This window comes from Mesoplodon bidens (assembly GCF_964165515.1).
Source record: "Mesoplodon bidens genome assembly, chromosome: 6".
NCBI lineage: Eukaryota > Metazoa > Chordata > Mammalia > Artiodactyla > Ziphiidae > Mesoplodon > Mesoplodon bidens.
In genome coordinates this window covers 86,106,038-86,122,244 of record NC_138162.1, presented here as the reverse complement: position 1 = coordinate 86,122,244, position 16,207 = coordinate 86,106,038, and the positions used below count along the sequence as shown (strand labels likewise).

At 33.0% G+C, this 16,207-nt stretch overlaps 1 protein-coding gene across 3 annotated transcripts in view; it reads right to left on the bottom strand.

Moving 5' to 3' along the window:
• Positions 1–16,207, bottom strand: part of VPS13A (vacuolar protein sorting 13 homolog A) — a 252,868-nt gene that overhangs the window by 68,734 nt on the left and 167,927 nt on the right. For all 3 annotated transcript variants that reach the window (XM_081236830.1, XM_081236828.1, XM_081236829.1), the window contains 7 exons: positions 10,861–10,953; positions 10,048–10,404; positions 8,793–8,894; positions 7,316–7,474; positions 6,884–7,139; positions 5,375–5,535; positions 738–841 (listed from right to left, as the gene is read on the bottom strand). In XM_081236830.1, the coding sequence (XP_081092956.1) occupies positions 738–841; positions 5,375–5,535; positions 6,884–7,139; positions 7,316–7,474; positions 8,793–8,894; positions 10,048–10,404; positions 10,861–10,953 (1,232 nt within the window). The remainder of the gene's footprint in view (positions 1–737; positions 842–5,374; positions 5,536–6,883; positions 7,140–7,315; positions 7,475–8,792; positions 8,895–10,047; positions 10,405–10,860; positions 10,954–16,207) is intronic.

Below are 16,207 nucleotides of genomic sequence, written 5' to 3'. Positions count from 1 at the left end.
TACACGGGTCCGTTCATAAGCAGACATTTTTCAGCAAATGAAGTACTTGATGACCGGCAGTTGGTTGAATCCATGGATGTGGAAACAGAGGTATGGAGGACTGACTATGGGACTTGAGCACCCAAGGATTCTGGTATCTGCAGTGGGTCCTGGAAACAATCCTCTATGGATACTGAGGGACAACTGAATGTGTATTTTTGACTGCGTGGGCGTCAGCACCTCTAACCCACATGTTGTTGAAGGATCAATGTCTATCTCTGTTTACATTACAATTCTATCAATGAACAATTAATAAATATGTAGATTAAGAGATAAAATATTTTACATTTTCTTAAGAAATTTCTAAAAAATTCTATCATAAAACCCTAGAAAAGTAAAAATCACTTCGTAATAGTGTAAATAAATCTAGAAGCCACCAATCATGCACAGTTAGAAATTTTTTAAAAATCATAAATATATATGACTATGGCCATGATAGTTATATTGCAAGCATGTAATTTATATTTACTAGTGAAAGCATAGATAATTTATAGGATATACATTATATACATTAAGTTAAATAATATTTCTTTAAAAAAATCTTCTAAGAGTGCCATAACTTAAATAAGTTAGATAAGATATTAACAAGATAAATTTGATCATGGTTTGATAACTTAAAGATAGATATCGCTACTAAATCAGAAACTAAAAAGTATATGAGACCTTAGGGCAAACAAAAGGATAAAGAAAAAAATCACCGGTAAGATGCTAATGGTATGTTAAATTCACTTCCAGGTGAAGCCGTTCCCAATAAGGTGTCCCCTCCATAAACATAAAGTGGTATTGAAAAATGATTTCTAATCTGGGAAAGAAAAGTAACATTTAGTATCATTAATCTAAGAATCTAAAGACATTTAAAAAATATTCCATCTAAATATCCCAGCAAAGGAATTATCAGGCAATATTTATCTTGCTCATATAAATTAGAAAAAAAAAATCCAAACATGCAATTATCTTTGCTAAAAATTACAAGGATAGTTTCCAGTTTTAGAGAAAAGAAATCTCAAAAACAAAACTTTAAAAAATCTTAGAAGAAAATAACATCTTCTTGACCTTGATATAAGGAATAACTTTTCCTTTAGACAACAATAGTAGAAAAAATTAATAGGAAAAATATTACATCAAAGTTTTAGATGTCTATATGATAAAAGTGAAAAACAAGCCACTGGCTGGCAAATGTCTACCTTTTTACATCACTGTTGTATGCTACTCATTGAATCAAAGAGTGTGCAGAGAATAGCTCACCCAGTGAGTAGCATACAACAGTGATGTAAAAGATTAACATTATTTTGATTAACACACATTAACAGTTAAACCTCCGTTTATATTTATCTTTGGGATAGACAAAAACAAACTGGTTAGTAACACCATTTTCTTGTATTATTTCTATATCTTACTAAAATCTCTATATTTTAAAAATCATACCAAAATATAAAACATGCTGAGTGCAAACTAAGAACTGATAAATATATAAACTTAACTACACTATATTTTATTTCTAGATAAACTGTTTGCTCTACCGATTTAAAAGAAGACATATATTTTCATTTCTATGAAAGTACCTATAAGAAATTTAACACTAATGTTTTACTATTTAATAAAATTCAAAAGTAATCTATGATAATGAAGCAGCCCAATTGTGACCTTTTAATACAGTTCATCGTAAATCAAAAATGAAAGAGAAGGAACCTCTGTTTTCAGCCCTGATGGAAAAATACAGACCAGATATAACTTCCCAATATAAACAACCAAAACACCAGGGGAAAAAAATACACATGAAGTAATGGACAAAAAGGTGGCACAAGAAGGAAGGAAAGGAAGGAAAGGAAAGGAGGGAGGGAGGGAGGGAGGGAAAGAAAGAAGGAAAGAAAGGGGGACGGGAAGGGGAGGGGAAGGGAAGGGGGAGGGGAAGGGAAGAGAAAGGAAGGGAGGGCTAGAGAGAGAGAAAGAGGGAGAGAAAGAAAGAAAGGGGGGAGAGGGGAGGGAAAGAGAGAGGGAGGGGGGAGAGAGAAGGGGAGGGGGAGAGAGAGGAAGAGAGGAAGGAAGGAAGGAAGGAAGGAAGGAAGGGAGGAAGGGAGGGAGGGAGGGAGGAAGGAAGGAAGAAAGAAAACTCCATCAAGATAAGCCCTAAGATTGTCACCCCATCTTACTGCCTGGAGAGTTTCTGGATTACTGTGTGGAGAAGGAGAAGTCAAACAGAGCCCAGTCTGAGTTGAAGAGATAGATATAAGAATGTGGGAAAGCCAATGAGGCTTACTCTAACAGCACATTACATGAGAGAGAAGATACCTGCATGGAGAGGTGAGAGTTACAGAGAGGTAACTCCTGAGACTTTAAGAGTGCCCCCTGTTCTGAAGACTTCAGTACAGTACTGTCTGGCACACGCACGTGAGTACACTGTCTAAGGCTCAGTAAAGATCCATCTGAAAGCTGCAGGCAGAACAATCTCTGGTGCTGACACACAGTTCCTTTTCTAACCAACCGAAGTGGTAAAATCTTGTTTAGTACAAAGGGTACTTTACTAGTGGGGCAAAATTAACCCTAGGCTATGGGCTGCTTGAGTCTCACCTAAAAGGTTTTAAAACAAGCAATGAAAGGATCACTTTCCAACTAACATAACTGTGTTGGAGAATTAAGTTCAAGAATACATAAAGGGATACAAACACATCTAAAGCACCTGACGAGGTAAAATGCACCATTTTAAGCAACTGGTAAAAAAATTACTGGACACCCAAAAAGAATTTTAAAATGACTCATTAAAAAATGAATAAAATGAAACAAATCAGAAATGAAACACATGACAGAATTAGTAGGCAAGGATATTAAAACATTTATATAACTATACTTGATATGTTCAAAAGTTAGGGGAAAGACTGAGGATATATAAAAAGACATGGAAATGTAAACAAAAATGCAATTTGAACTTCTAGACATAAAAATACATTGGATGAGATTAAGAACAGATTAGACATTGAAAAGTGAACTTAAAGACATAACAATAGAAACTATCGAAACAGAAACATGGGGGTTGGGGGAAGCTGAAAGAAAAAGTGAACAGAGCATTAGACAGTATAAGTTTAAACACTCTAATATATACCTACTTGAAGAAGAGAAGAGAAGAGAGGGGGAAGACAGAAAAAAATATTTGAAGAAACAATGGCAACAATGTTTTCTAAAGTTGATGAAAACTATAAATCCACAAATTCAAGAAGCTTAAAAGACTCAAGTACAAGAAACATGTAGGATTCATTTCAACCAAATTTCTTAAAACCAGTAATAAAGGGAAAAGAATCTTAAAAGTATATAAAAATAAAATCACACATTTCGGAGAACACAGGTTAAGAATAACAGCAGACTCTGGTCAGAAACAATGTAATACAGTCGACAGTGAAATGACATCCTAAAAGTATGGAAAAAATAACTGTCAATCTAAATTTCTACACCCTGTGAAAATAAAAGTGAAGTAAAAGCAAAAATAGTTCACTGACAAATTTCATTAAAGACACAAAATTACTAGAAGAGCTCACTCAAGAAGTGACAGATAATATGAATAGCCCTTAAAGTGAAACTGTGGTTTAAAAACTTAAGAAAAACATTACAAGAAAACTCTATACCAACACCCTTCATGAACATAAATGCAAAAATTATAAATGTGAATTTAGCAAATCAATCCAACAATATATTAAAAGGTTAATATTTCAAAACCAAATGAGGTTTATCCTGGGAATGCAAGGTTGATTTAACATTTAAAAGTCAATCATTATTTAATATAATAATTAAAAATCAATGTAATTCATCATGTTAACAATTTTTTTAAAAGATCCTCTCGATAAACAGAAAAAATCATTTGACAAAATGCAACATTCATTTCTGATTTAAAAACTCTCAGTAAACTAGGAACAGAGGGATCATGAACAACAACAACAAAAAAAACAACTCAAAACATACTCAATGGTCAAAGACTGAATACTTTTCCCCTAAGATTGAGAACAAGATAAAAACATCCACTTTCATAATTTCTATTCAAATTGTACTGGAGATTCTACCCAGTGCAATAAACAAGAAAAAAGAAAATAAAACAATAAACATCAGATTGGAAAGGAAGAAGTAAAAATATTTTTATCTGCAGACATCATAACTATATCTATAAAACAACTACTAAGTAAATGTATCTAGTAGGGTTGCATAATACAAGTTAATACAAAAACCAAATGTATTTCTACTAGCATGAAAAAATAAAAAATTAATATTAAAATGCCAATTTAATCAAAATTTCTAAATAAAAATTGAAAACTTGAAGTCTAAAATTTAAATGGAAATGGAAAGGACTTAGGCTAGCCAAAACAAATTTAAAAAAGAACAAAGTGGTACAACTTGTACTACCTGATTTTAAGACTGAGGATAAAGTAGTAATCTAGACAGTGTGGTACTGACATAAATAGATCAATGAAACAGATTAGAGACCTCAGACATAAACACACACAGATATGGAGATATGGTCAATTTATTTTTGACAAAAGTGTCAAGGCAATTTAATGGAAAAAGGATAATCCTGGTCAGAACAAATGAATAGCCAAGTGGAAAAAAATGAACCTCAACCCTCACCTTATATCATATACAAAAATTCATTAAAAATGGTATGTGGTATATACATAGAATAGATTACTACTCAACAACATGTAACTGCATGCAACAACATTAATACACAAAAGTTGACACATACAAAATTATCCTGAGTGAAAGAAGCCAAACTCCATTCTGCACTTCATTCATTTACATAAAATTCTATATTGTGTAACTAATGTACCACAAGAACATATAAGTGGATGCATGGGAATGGGGAGACAGGGGATGAGGAAACTTTTTGGGGTGATAAGTATGTTTATTACTTTGATTGTGATGAAGGTTCATATGTGTATTTTTTGTCAAAATTCATCAACTTTAAATATATGCAGTTTATTTTACATCAATTTTACCTCAATAAAGGTGTATAAAATTTCTCTCACTGTATTCTCTAATTGAAACAAAAGAATAAATACATACTACAAAGAACTAAAAATATTGAATTTTTTTTGTTTTTGTTTTTTTACAAAATAATATTCCAAAAACATTTACAAAATATTCCTATAAAAATTATGAGAAGTACATTCAACAAAATTCTGCAACTGCTCATATTACAGTAGTATAATTACTGATAATGATTATTCTTTTTGCTACTAGCTATATTTCTATTACAGTTTGTATTCTTTTGGTAGTAATTTGCTTTAGTTTTTTTTTTTAATTAGCATACAAATATATGCAATATGACCTCACAAAAAAATGAATCATTCCGTACCTGCACTGGGGAGCGAATTGTTACCTTCTTACTTCCTTCCACTGCATCAATTTGACAAACAATAGATCTTTCAACTCCAGACTCTCTGTGTCTTACAATGTACAGTCGTCGTCCCACTTTTGTTAAAGGGATTTTATCAGCAGTAGAGTGGTTAGCAGGTGCTAAATTAAATATACATGTTTGAAAGTTTTTAATATAATTCATCATATATTAATTTTAAGTAGACATTTAAAACAAGAAACATCAGATGATTTCTTAAACTTATGAATAATTATCACTGAAATCTACACAAAGGGATATTTTAAGAATCCACAATACATACCTACATCATTCATTTAAAACCTTCAAAGAATTTTACCAAAAAAAGCTTTTAATTGAAAAAGAAATCTCACTCAGTAGTTTAACTTAAGACAACAACATAACCTTTTAAAAGTAACTGACTGATGAGAGAAATTACTAGAAAATACAAGAGCACTGTTCTCTGGTTTGCTGTCATAATAACCAGAGCCTAATACATTCAGGCAGTCTTTGGCAACTACCAAGTAGCTGCAATTTTTCAGTTTTCAAGTTTTTCCACCAACCTGTGACACTTTGTGATATCTAAGATTTGATTAAAATTTTACAGTTTTATCTAATATATATATATATATACACATATATTGTATTGGGGTGAATTATCTATTTATATAACCTTCTTCCCTACTATCCCATAAAAATGTCAGTTTAAAAACAAACAGAGGTAAAATTGATGAGAATAATTCACGGACAATGCTGGGACAACACCTGAAACCTAGCCACTGTTATGAATCATTTCCTGACTAGGAAAAAGTATTAGCTATCAGTTTTAGTACCCCTCCTCCATGTCTAATTAACCTAATATCCTCCCTTCCATAACTACTTAAATGTCAGAGTGTCAGAAAGTGGTGTCAGTGAGGCTTTGGGACTATTTAATATTTAACTTCCCAATGACTACATACTATGATAATTTAAAAACGTATTTACTTTCACCTCTCATGAAAATGAAAAACTTCTGGGAAACATAAAGGACAAAGGGAAAAAAACCTCTACCTCAATAGGCATAACACAAAAACCATTTACAAACCCCAAAACCATTACCCTGTGCCATTTCATGAACTCAAACCTTATTCTGAATTCGTTCAGTTGCAAAACTGGTGCAATTCTACTGAGTTATACTAAAAGTGATTAAAACAACCACCTATAGCCAAGTCTGTAAATGCTGACTGAGGATGAGATTTAATAATTTTCCTCTCCAAAACATAAAGTAGTAAATTACCATACTCTAAATAAAGCAGTGGCCAAAGAAAGTCAGAATTTGAAATACAAAGATAAAGTGACAACAGCAACCAAAGCCCTGCAAAGGAAATAATGAAATTTGCAAAATATTAGAAAGGAGATAAAAAACCTGTGAGATACCACAAATGAGTAAAATGGGATATAAAATGTAACTTAAAAGAAATTAAAGCCCCAGGAGGGTAATTTATCACTTACTAAGAAGAATGAAGAAGAATTTGCTGCTTAGGCTGGTCATTGCATTGAAATGATCATTGTCTTTAGTTCGGATATAATCCATACTTAAACTCTCCTCATTTTTCAATACATATGATTTTGCCATAGGTACGCCGAGTACACTAAAAGAGTCACTTGGTGAAACAGAGATACTAAGTCCAAGAGAATTTAAAATCATAAATGGTGCTAGATCCCTTATGAAGGCAGCTGAAGATCCAGTGGCAGCTTCTGTAAATGCCTAATAAGAAAGAGCTATCATAAATAAAAGAAAATGTAGAAAACTAAACGACAAGCAGAACACTAATGGACATATAACAAATAACTAAGTTAACAAAAAACTTCTTGTTCAATAAAAGAAAAGGGTTAACTCAGACTAGTACACCAACGTTTAAAGTTTCAAGTTACTTTTCTTACCTTGACTAAATTATTTAACATTACAAGGCCACATTTGGATAATGTAATGTTTAGTTGGTCTTTTGAATGGAAAGTGATGACAGTTTTATATTCTGGTACCTTGTAATTTTCTTCTTCAGTACTTGACTCAACAATGGCCTTTTTGGCTTTCTTTTTCATCTAAAATAAAATATAAATTGTAGAAATATGAGATGAATTTGTTCCTAGGAGCACAACATAACTCATTTTGCAAAGGAAAAGCAAACATTAGGCAAATTCCAATGACAACATTAGAGAGAGCAATACATTTTATCAGTTCCACTGCCTTACTTGGAATTACTTGGACATCAGCCAACTAAGGTCGCATTGGATAGAAGCAGTATTGGAAGAAAAACTCTCCTCCTCCTCAGTTATACTAAAATGGCAGGCACAATTTAGAAGGGGAAAAAAACCCTAAAATTACTAAATGCATGGAGCATCTGAATGAAAATTAGAAGCCCATACATCATAGCATGTGGAAATTCAGGGCAAGAAAAGTCGTTTAATCTACTGGTGCTATAAATGCTATAAAGAAACAACAGAAACCTAGGGACTTAAAAAGTCCAACAATAGTTGCAGAACGGTGCCACTAGGACCTAGGGCTCATGTGAATCAATACCACCTACCTCTTTTTAGAACTCACAGGCCTACTGCCTATGTGTATCCTGACCTAACAACCACCAAATAAGTTCCTTTATCCAAATATTTTATCTGAAATATGTGGAAAATCAAATGTCCTGGTTTAATACAAAAAGCTGGATATGCCAAGCTAGTCACCTTTACTGTTCCTTTAACTGGCTTTAAACCACTGAACATTTGTCTGCAGGCTGACTGAATCATTATTAGGGAGGAGATATGCTAGGAATGCTGCAGTCTCTTGCTTCAGAAGCACAATTTCATCCATCTAAAGGTCCTGATTCGTATGATTACATAAATTCACACTGTATTTCAAACAAATAATATTATATATTCTTCGATATATACACCTTTCAGAGATCAAAGAAAACTTGGGATAGACAACAACCTTCAAGAAAATGCTGGCGATATTTTAACATGACGGTTATGTGTGGGGACTCTGAAGCCAGTATTAAATTCCACCTCTTCCAATTTAAAGGTATTATTGCTTTATGGAAGTCCTTTAACTTCCACAGTTTCAGTCCCATCACATGTTAAAATGAAGTTTAAAACTGTATATTCTTCAGAGGTTTGTTGTAAGGGTTAAAGCAGAAGTAGATTATTTAGAACAATGTCTAGTGCATAATAAATGTTACATAATTATTTGTATTAGAAGCCCATGAGGGAATGGCCTTGGGTTTGAAAATTACATTCAGAGGTCAAACAAGGAAGCATGTGGAAAGGCTCATGATGAGACACCTGAACTCTGCTGCGATTAAAATTAAAGTGTGTGTGATGTGGACATCCTCAATATTTGAAAAAAATTTTCAGACTTCAAAAATACCTTGATTCCAAGATTCCATGGTCTAAAATCCTCAGTCTGATCAATTTCTAAGGGTTCAAGCAAAGGCTCCCACACACCAAACATTTCATTGTAATAATGTACCTAGAGAGAGAATTTTTAATTTTTTAAATAAGGCACTCTGATATTTTCTAAAATGACCTTCTATGCTGTTTCCCACCAGCATTCCTTTTGGCTGTGCTATTTCTTCCACGTGAAAACCGTCTACATGCCATTCATTAGTTTCCTCATGCTTTCCCCACTTGGCTAACTTCATGGTCTAGTCGTCACAATTTAATCCAGAAAAAAACTCTCTTTTAGGTATCTTTCCTTGACTTTCAGGCTGGGCTTAACATCGAAAGCTGTGTTCATCTATCAAACACTACTGACATTTTTTAAACATGTCTGTCTACCTCCACTGACTTTTCAAAAGCCCTTGAGGCAAGTAACATATGACCCAATGAGTATGCACTTATTTGAATTCTCTTAACTTCTTGGACATCCTAGATCAAATCCTCTGCAAAATACAGATAATTTTAGCTAAAATTTGGAAAGTTGAAATCTAGTCTGTCAGTTCCACCTCTATTAGTATATAACTCTGTATCAACATAAATATTATAGCAGCTTATAAATGTTCATATTTACTGACTTAGGTAGAGTATCAGATTAGTTTCTACTTGACATCAACTCAATTAATAATTTAAAGCAAAATGTCTCTGGGATGATTCTACGTAGATAAATTCTGAAGCAAAATATATGTTGGTTCAAAGCAAATGTCTTCCATATAACTAAAGGACTCTCACAAAAATCTGAAGAACTTGGTGGAGTCTCACTCCAGTATAAAGATTCTGCGTTATATAAAAGTATAAGGCATATTTTTCTCATTCTTTATATTACTATTTTAGAAGACATTAAGAAATAGTCTATTATCATTTTAAAGGAAAAAGGATATTCAATTTAATTCTTAAAATTAAGAATTTTTCATCTACTCAACAACTGTCTATTAATATCATCAACTTTAAGATGAATGAAATCAGTTGAAATATAAACTTAATATGGCCATGTACTCTAAAAGTAACATACACATAAAAACAACTATATCAAGGGCATAAATTTGTACACTTTCTTCCAAAAGTTTTGTGAACCAACATCATACTTAGGATAAATTTAATTTAAATGTTTAAGTAAGAGTCCCCAAATAGTCCACGTATATAGCATTATTTGTTATAAAATCTGGAAAAATACTACATATGCTTACTTCTAGCTCAAGCTGACAGTGGAGATTTATTAGGGAACTCCAGTTTTTGCCTTCCCCTGAGAAACGTGATTTTGCCAAAAGCATAGGTACTGTTCGATGACCAATTCCAGCCCCAAGAACTAGAAAAATAGAATCAATGTTCATTCTTATTATCTCTCCTTTGGGTACCAATTCAGTTGTGGGAGCTGTTTTTTCAACTTCATTTGGTTCTTCAAGAAACCACATTTTTAAATTCTTTGTATCCTTCTTTTCCCATAAGTGTGCTGTAGAAGAAACAGTTTCTTGTGGGATGGTTTCCTTTGCTGTATAAAGTGCTGAAGTTATGGTAATCACAGTGTTTATGATAACTGGTGAAACCTAAGGGGAAAAATTTAATAAAAAAATCTACATAAACCACTTTCAAAAATACACACTTCAAAAAACATTAAATATATCTGTAAAGGATCAAGAGGAATTAATATTGAACTAACCTTACTACCAAGAAATAGTAGATACAATTTGCTGCCTACAAAAAAGTTTTTTGATTATCATAACTAATTTCAATAGTTAAATATTTATATGTCGATATTAAACTGATCAAACTATACATACTATAAGGATGTTAACTACAGAAGCAGTCAACTGCCAATAACAAAATATATGAAAACATTCATTATAAAATATATATTAAATATCCTTTAAAAATTATGTGTCATAAAAGATTTTCAAAAATAGCTTTTTTTGCTTATTTAACAATTAAAAGAGTTGCTATAATTGCTTATTTCTAAGTTTTATTAATTTTTTCAAAAGGGCACTGACTACATTGTAACTTACCTTCAGTGTCAGGGATTTTACTGATAATTCAATCACTTGTGGATCTGTACTTATCTGAGTAGCTTGATAGAACAAGTCACAAGGCTGCAAAACCTGTGAGAGAAAAACCACTACTATTAAATTAACATGTTCTTAAAACATTTTTATTTAAAGACTTGCCCAGTGATAAGTATGTTAAATAAACAAGTTAGTAAAAATAACTATTTAAAAAACAAGTAAATCAATAAAACATTTCTTAATTATCCTCATTCATTATTTATAAAAAATAGAAAGTACTAACAATATTAGCAACATTATTGATGTAATAAGTAAGTAAAAGAATTTCTTAAATACATGAAAATTCCTCAAAACTTGTATTCTGTATTTTATTTTACAGAAGTCCCTTGGAATCCCTGGGGAATTGGTTCCAGAACATACACACCTGTCCCCTGCCCCCTACCACTCACCCATGGCAGATACTAAAATCCAAGGATGTTCAAGTCCTATATATAAAATGGCATAGTGTTCAAAGACAAATACTGTATGATTTCACTTACATGTGTAATATAAAAAATAAAAAACAAACAATATAAATGAACAAACCAAACAAAAGAAACATGTAGATATAGAGAACAGAGGGGAAGGGGTGGGGAACAAAACGGGTACGGGTCAACTGTATGGTGACCGATGAAAACTAAATTTTTGGTGGTGAGCATACTGTTGTGTATGCAGAAGTAGAAAAATAATATTGCATACATGAAACTTGTATAATGTTATAAGCCAACATTATCTCAAGAAAAAAAAGGCATAGTACAGTCAGCCCTCTGTATCCACAGGTTCTGTATTTGTGGATTCAACTGTGGATTAAATTACTAAAATAAAATTTTATCATGGTATTTTTTCCATTATAAAGTGAAGTAAAATGAATTAATCTATATAGGACAAGCTACAAAAGATGAGAAGAAAAAATTATAAATACATTAGACTTACTAAATAATTCTTAATATAATTATAAATTAACTGAGTTTTCCCTAACTATGGTAAGCATAAATCTGTCCTGTAGCCCCTAGTGACTCACGTTCCTCCCAAATGCAAAATATATTCACCACTTCCTAAGGTTCCCTTTTTAATATTTATTTATTTATTTATTTATTTGGCTGCGCCACATCTTAGTTGTGGCACACGGGATCTTTGCTGTGGCATGAGGGATCTTTTTTTTTAGTTGTGGCATGCGGGATCTTCTGTTACGGCATGCGGGATCTAGTTCCCTGACCAGGGATCCAATCCGGGCCCCCTGCATTGGGAGCGTGGAGTTTTAACCACTGGACCACCAGGGAAGTCCCCCTTCTAAGGTTCCTAATAGTCACCTCCCATCATAGCCCAAAGTCCAAAATCTCATCATCTAAATCTGTATCTCACCACGTAATCAGTTCATCTACATCTCTCATTAATTAAAAATTCTAAAATCTCATCTCTCTCATTCAGCTCAAAGTCTAAAATCTAAATCAAGTCCAGATGTTGATGAAGTTCCTGGGTGTAATCTATTAAGTACAACTGCTGGGCACAATTTCTGTTAAAACTGAAACTAAGATGAGTTGCTTGCTCCCACCACTCCCAACATAGAATGGTGGGACAGATATAGGATAAGAATTACAGATATTCCAATTCAAATACAAGGCAGAAGGAAGCCACTAGTCCAAAGAAGTTCTGAAATCCAGCCAGATAAATAAGTTTCTTGATTAGATTTCAAAGTCTAGGAACAATTCTCTGTGGCTCTCAACTCCACCCTGAGTCATCCTTCCTTTTTTTTTTTTAATAAAAGGTTGCAGAAATTTGCAGCTGAGTAGTTTTATCATCCTGCTTCCTGCCAGTAGAATTTTGGGGGGGTCCAAGAATCTCTCTTCATTTTGTACTCTCTGTCCCTCTCAGTCCATACTGGCAGTGTTTCTGCTAAAATAATATTCTCAAGAACCTTGAGGGCCTTCTATAGATTTCATGAAGTTTCATTCCATTAGACAAAAGCTGCATTCATAGATCTTTTTTAGATAATGATGGGCTCCTGCTCTTATTTTAAGGCTAAGGGTGGATACCCTTATGATTCCTAGAGGCCTTCTGGTTTGATTGAGAAGATCTGTGAAACATACACTGATCTCTTGATAGGGTCCTTTGTGTGACTGAATACTCTTATCATTTTTTAATCTGAGGTTCAGCAAAAGGGTATATAATTACATATTCTTTTCTCTATGCTATACTTCTGGCAGTCATTTTTGACTTGTAGCATCTTATGCCATTTGGAAGACTGAGAATTATCAAAGACATTAAGACCTGGTTCTTTCTGTTAACTGTTTTTCCCATAATTTATCTCTCAGCTCCAGCATTTTTCTATAACAATAAGAAACCAGGAAGCACCTTCAAATCAGGCAGCTTGGAAATCTCCTTAACTGTATATCCATGTTTTTCACTTACAAGTTCTGCTTTCCACATAAGTCCAAGACTCAATTTTGCAAAGCCTTCTGTCACTACATGTCAAGCCATCCCCCTATTTACAATAACATGTCCTTTACCCTCCTTCTGAGCCCTCACTGGCAGCATTCTTAATGACCATATTTCTACCAAGATACTGTTCAACACAATTTAAGCTTTCTCTATCATTCTCTTCAAAATTCCTTTAGTTTCTACATACCTCTGCTTACTGCCCAGTTCCAAAGCTGCTCCCACATTTTAAATAATTGCTACAACAGCATATTACTTCTATATAAAAATCTGTATTTGTTTCCTATTGCTGCGTAACAAATCACCACAAATTTAGTAGCTCAGAACAACATAAATTTATTATTTCCCCATTTTCATGGGTCAGGAATTTCACTGAAATCAAACGTCAGTGTGCCGAGTTCTCATCTGGAGGCTTGACTAGGTAAAGATTTGTTCCCACACTCCTTCAGGCTGCTGGTAGAATTTATTTCTTTGTGACCCTAGGGTTGAGATTTCCATTTGCTTGCTCGCATTTGGCTAGGCATAACTTTGTACTCCTACTAGTCCCTCATAGGCTCCTGACATGTGGCCTTATTTACTGAATACATGGCAGTTAGCTCCTTCAAGGCGGGGAGGAAAGCATCTCTTTGATGTTTCACCATTTTTTTAATTAGGTTAGGCCCATCTGGAATCTCTCTTTGGTAACCTCAACGTTAGGCAATTAGTAACCTAATTATATTCACTGGTCCTGTCCACATTCAAGGGGAGGAGACCATACTGGACACATGATACAGGGGGTAGAAATCTTGGAGGCCATCTTCAATTCTGCTTACACTAAGGATGAAAAATAAATCAGAAAAAAATGACATCTAAACTTATTTCTCCAAGAAAAAAAGCACATTAACATCTACCATTATCCTAATAAATCAGCAAGATCAACTGGTACATGACTTAAATAATAAGTATATTATTTCTTTAAACTCCAGGGACAGGAAATTATAACCACATTACAATACAAAATCTAAGATTTTCAACATAAAATTTGTGCTATTTCTTCATTTTAGAGAAGGCAAAAAAAATACTATTATAAATACATATAAAATTTCTCTATGACTTGGAAATTTTTAATTGGCTTTTTTTAATATCTCCTTCCCAAAATAAATATGAAGGTATGCTTTGATTCTTACCCAATTCCTACATTTTCAAGTCTAGTTAAGCTACTTAGGATTAAAAATGCAGCTGGTCCTTAACAGTAAACACGTTCATGCCAAGACTACATTATATGGTCAAGTTTTCCATAATACAATCCATACAGCCCAATTTAATAATGTGGAAACATTTCTTAAAATGGAATTATTTTCCTACTAGTATTATTTTATTGTCTCCAACTATATCCATTGTGATTTTATTGCTGTTTCTATTATTTTTTTCTCCTTCTTACCCTCAACTCTCACTACCAGTCTTAAATGATTTTTACTATTGAAGCATTCCTTTCCTGAGGATACTGCTTCCCCTTCAGAGAAGCAATCTTAGGCTATCTAACATCTAAGAGCCTACAAGAGCTGACTATAAATTTCCTATTTTACAACAGTATCTTGGTGGTGGGAAGGACTATTCCAAGCTTAGGACCACTAAATACTAACAAAAAGAAAAAAAAGAAAAAAAAGGCAGAGTATGAGTACAGATGCTCGTATGTGAGTAGGTGTGGGATGGGAACTTGTGCTCTCTGGAACCCAGGTTCTCTGCATATGCTATCCCTTTGTGCTGAAACACACTCCTGTGACTCCTCTATCCCAGTTTAACTAGCTAATACTTAATCATCCTCCAGGCATCAGCATATATGTCATTTCTACTGAGAAGTCTCCCTCACCTATTACTCCAGAACAGTTATAGTCTTCTATTACAGAATCCTAATTAGCAAACAGAATATAAGGACAAGTTAAAATATCCTCAAATTTAGGATTAACCCATAAATGTAAGGCTAGTATGCCACAGGAAAAACTATCAATGTAATTTACCATAAGAGTAGTAAAAACTATTGTAGTTTTTTCAAGAGATGGCAGTAAGTACTCAATAAAATTCTAGTTATTCATGATTAAGATTATTTCAAAATTAGATATGTAATATTTCTCAACACACTAAAGGTGTTATATTTAAATTATAAGCAAGTATTAAAACTATAGTAATATTACCTCACTTAATGGGAATACAATGAGGATGAATCTTTATTGCCATTCAAGAATGTGACTTTTGCAGATGAGTTTTAGTAAATCTAACATCAATAAAAATATTAGTACAGGTAACAAGTTTAGAAAAGTTACAGTATAAGATAAATTCATGAAAAAAGCTGACAACCATTTACAGTAGACATAAAATAAATTAAATATCTGGATCATGATTCAGATTTTTTAAAAAAAGGTTTAAAACAATTCTAAAGGATTTAAGAATTTATTCAAAAATTATTATAAAATCCTAATGGGTGAAAGAGACATAAGTAAATGTATACTCTACAGGTAAAAAAGATTAGGATATTCCATATGTTAATAATTGTAAAAATTTAGGGTCATGTATTCTTTGAAAATTAAATTCTAATAAAAAATGCTCATATACCACACTCCACATACATTTTTTAAAAGTTCGTGAATCTTTAATAAACATGTGCATGTGTCTTTTTGAATTATGGTTTTCTCTGGGTATATGCCCAGTAGTGGGATTGCTGGGTCGTATGGTAATTCTGTTTTTAGTTTTTTAAGGAACCTCCATACTGTTCTCCATAGTGGTTGTATCAATTTACATTACCACCAACAGTGCAAGAAGGTGCCCTTTTCTCCACACCCTCTCCAGCATTTGTTTGTAGACTTTTTGATGACGTCCATTCTAACCAGTGTGAGGTGAT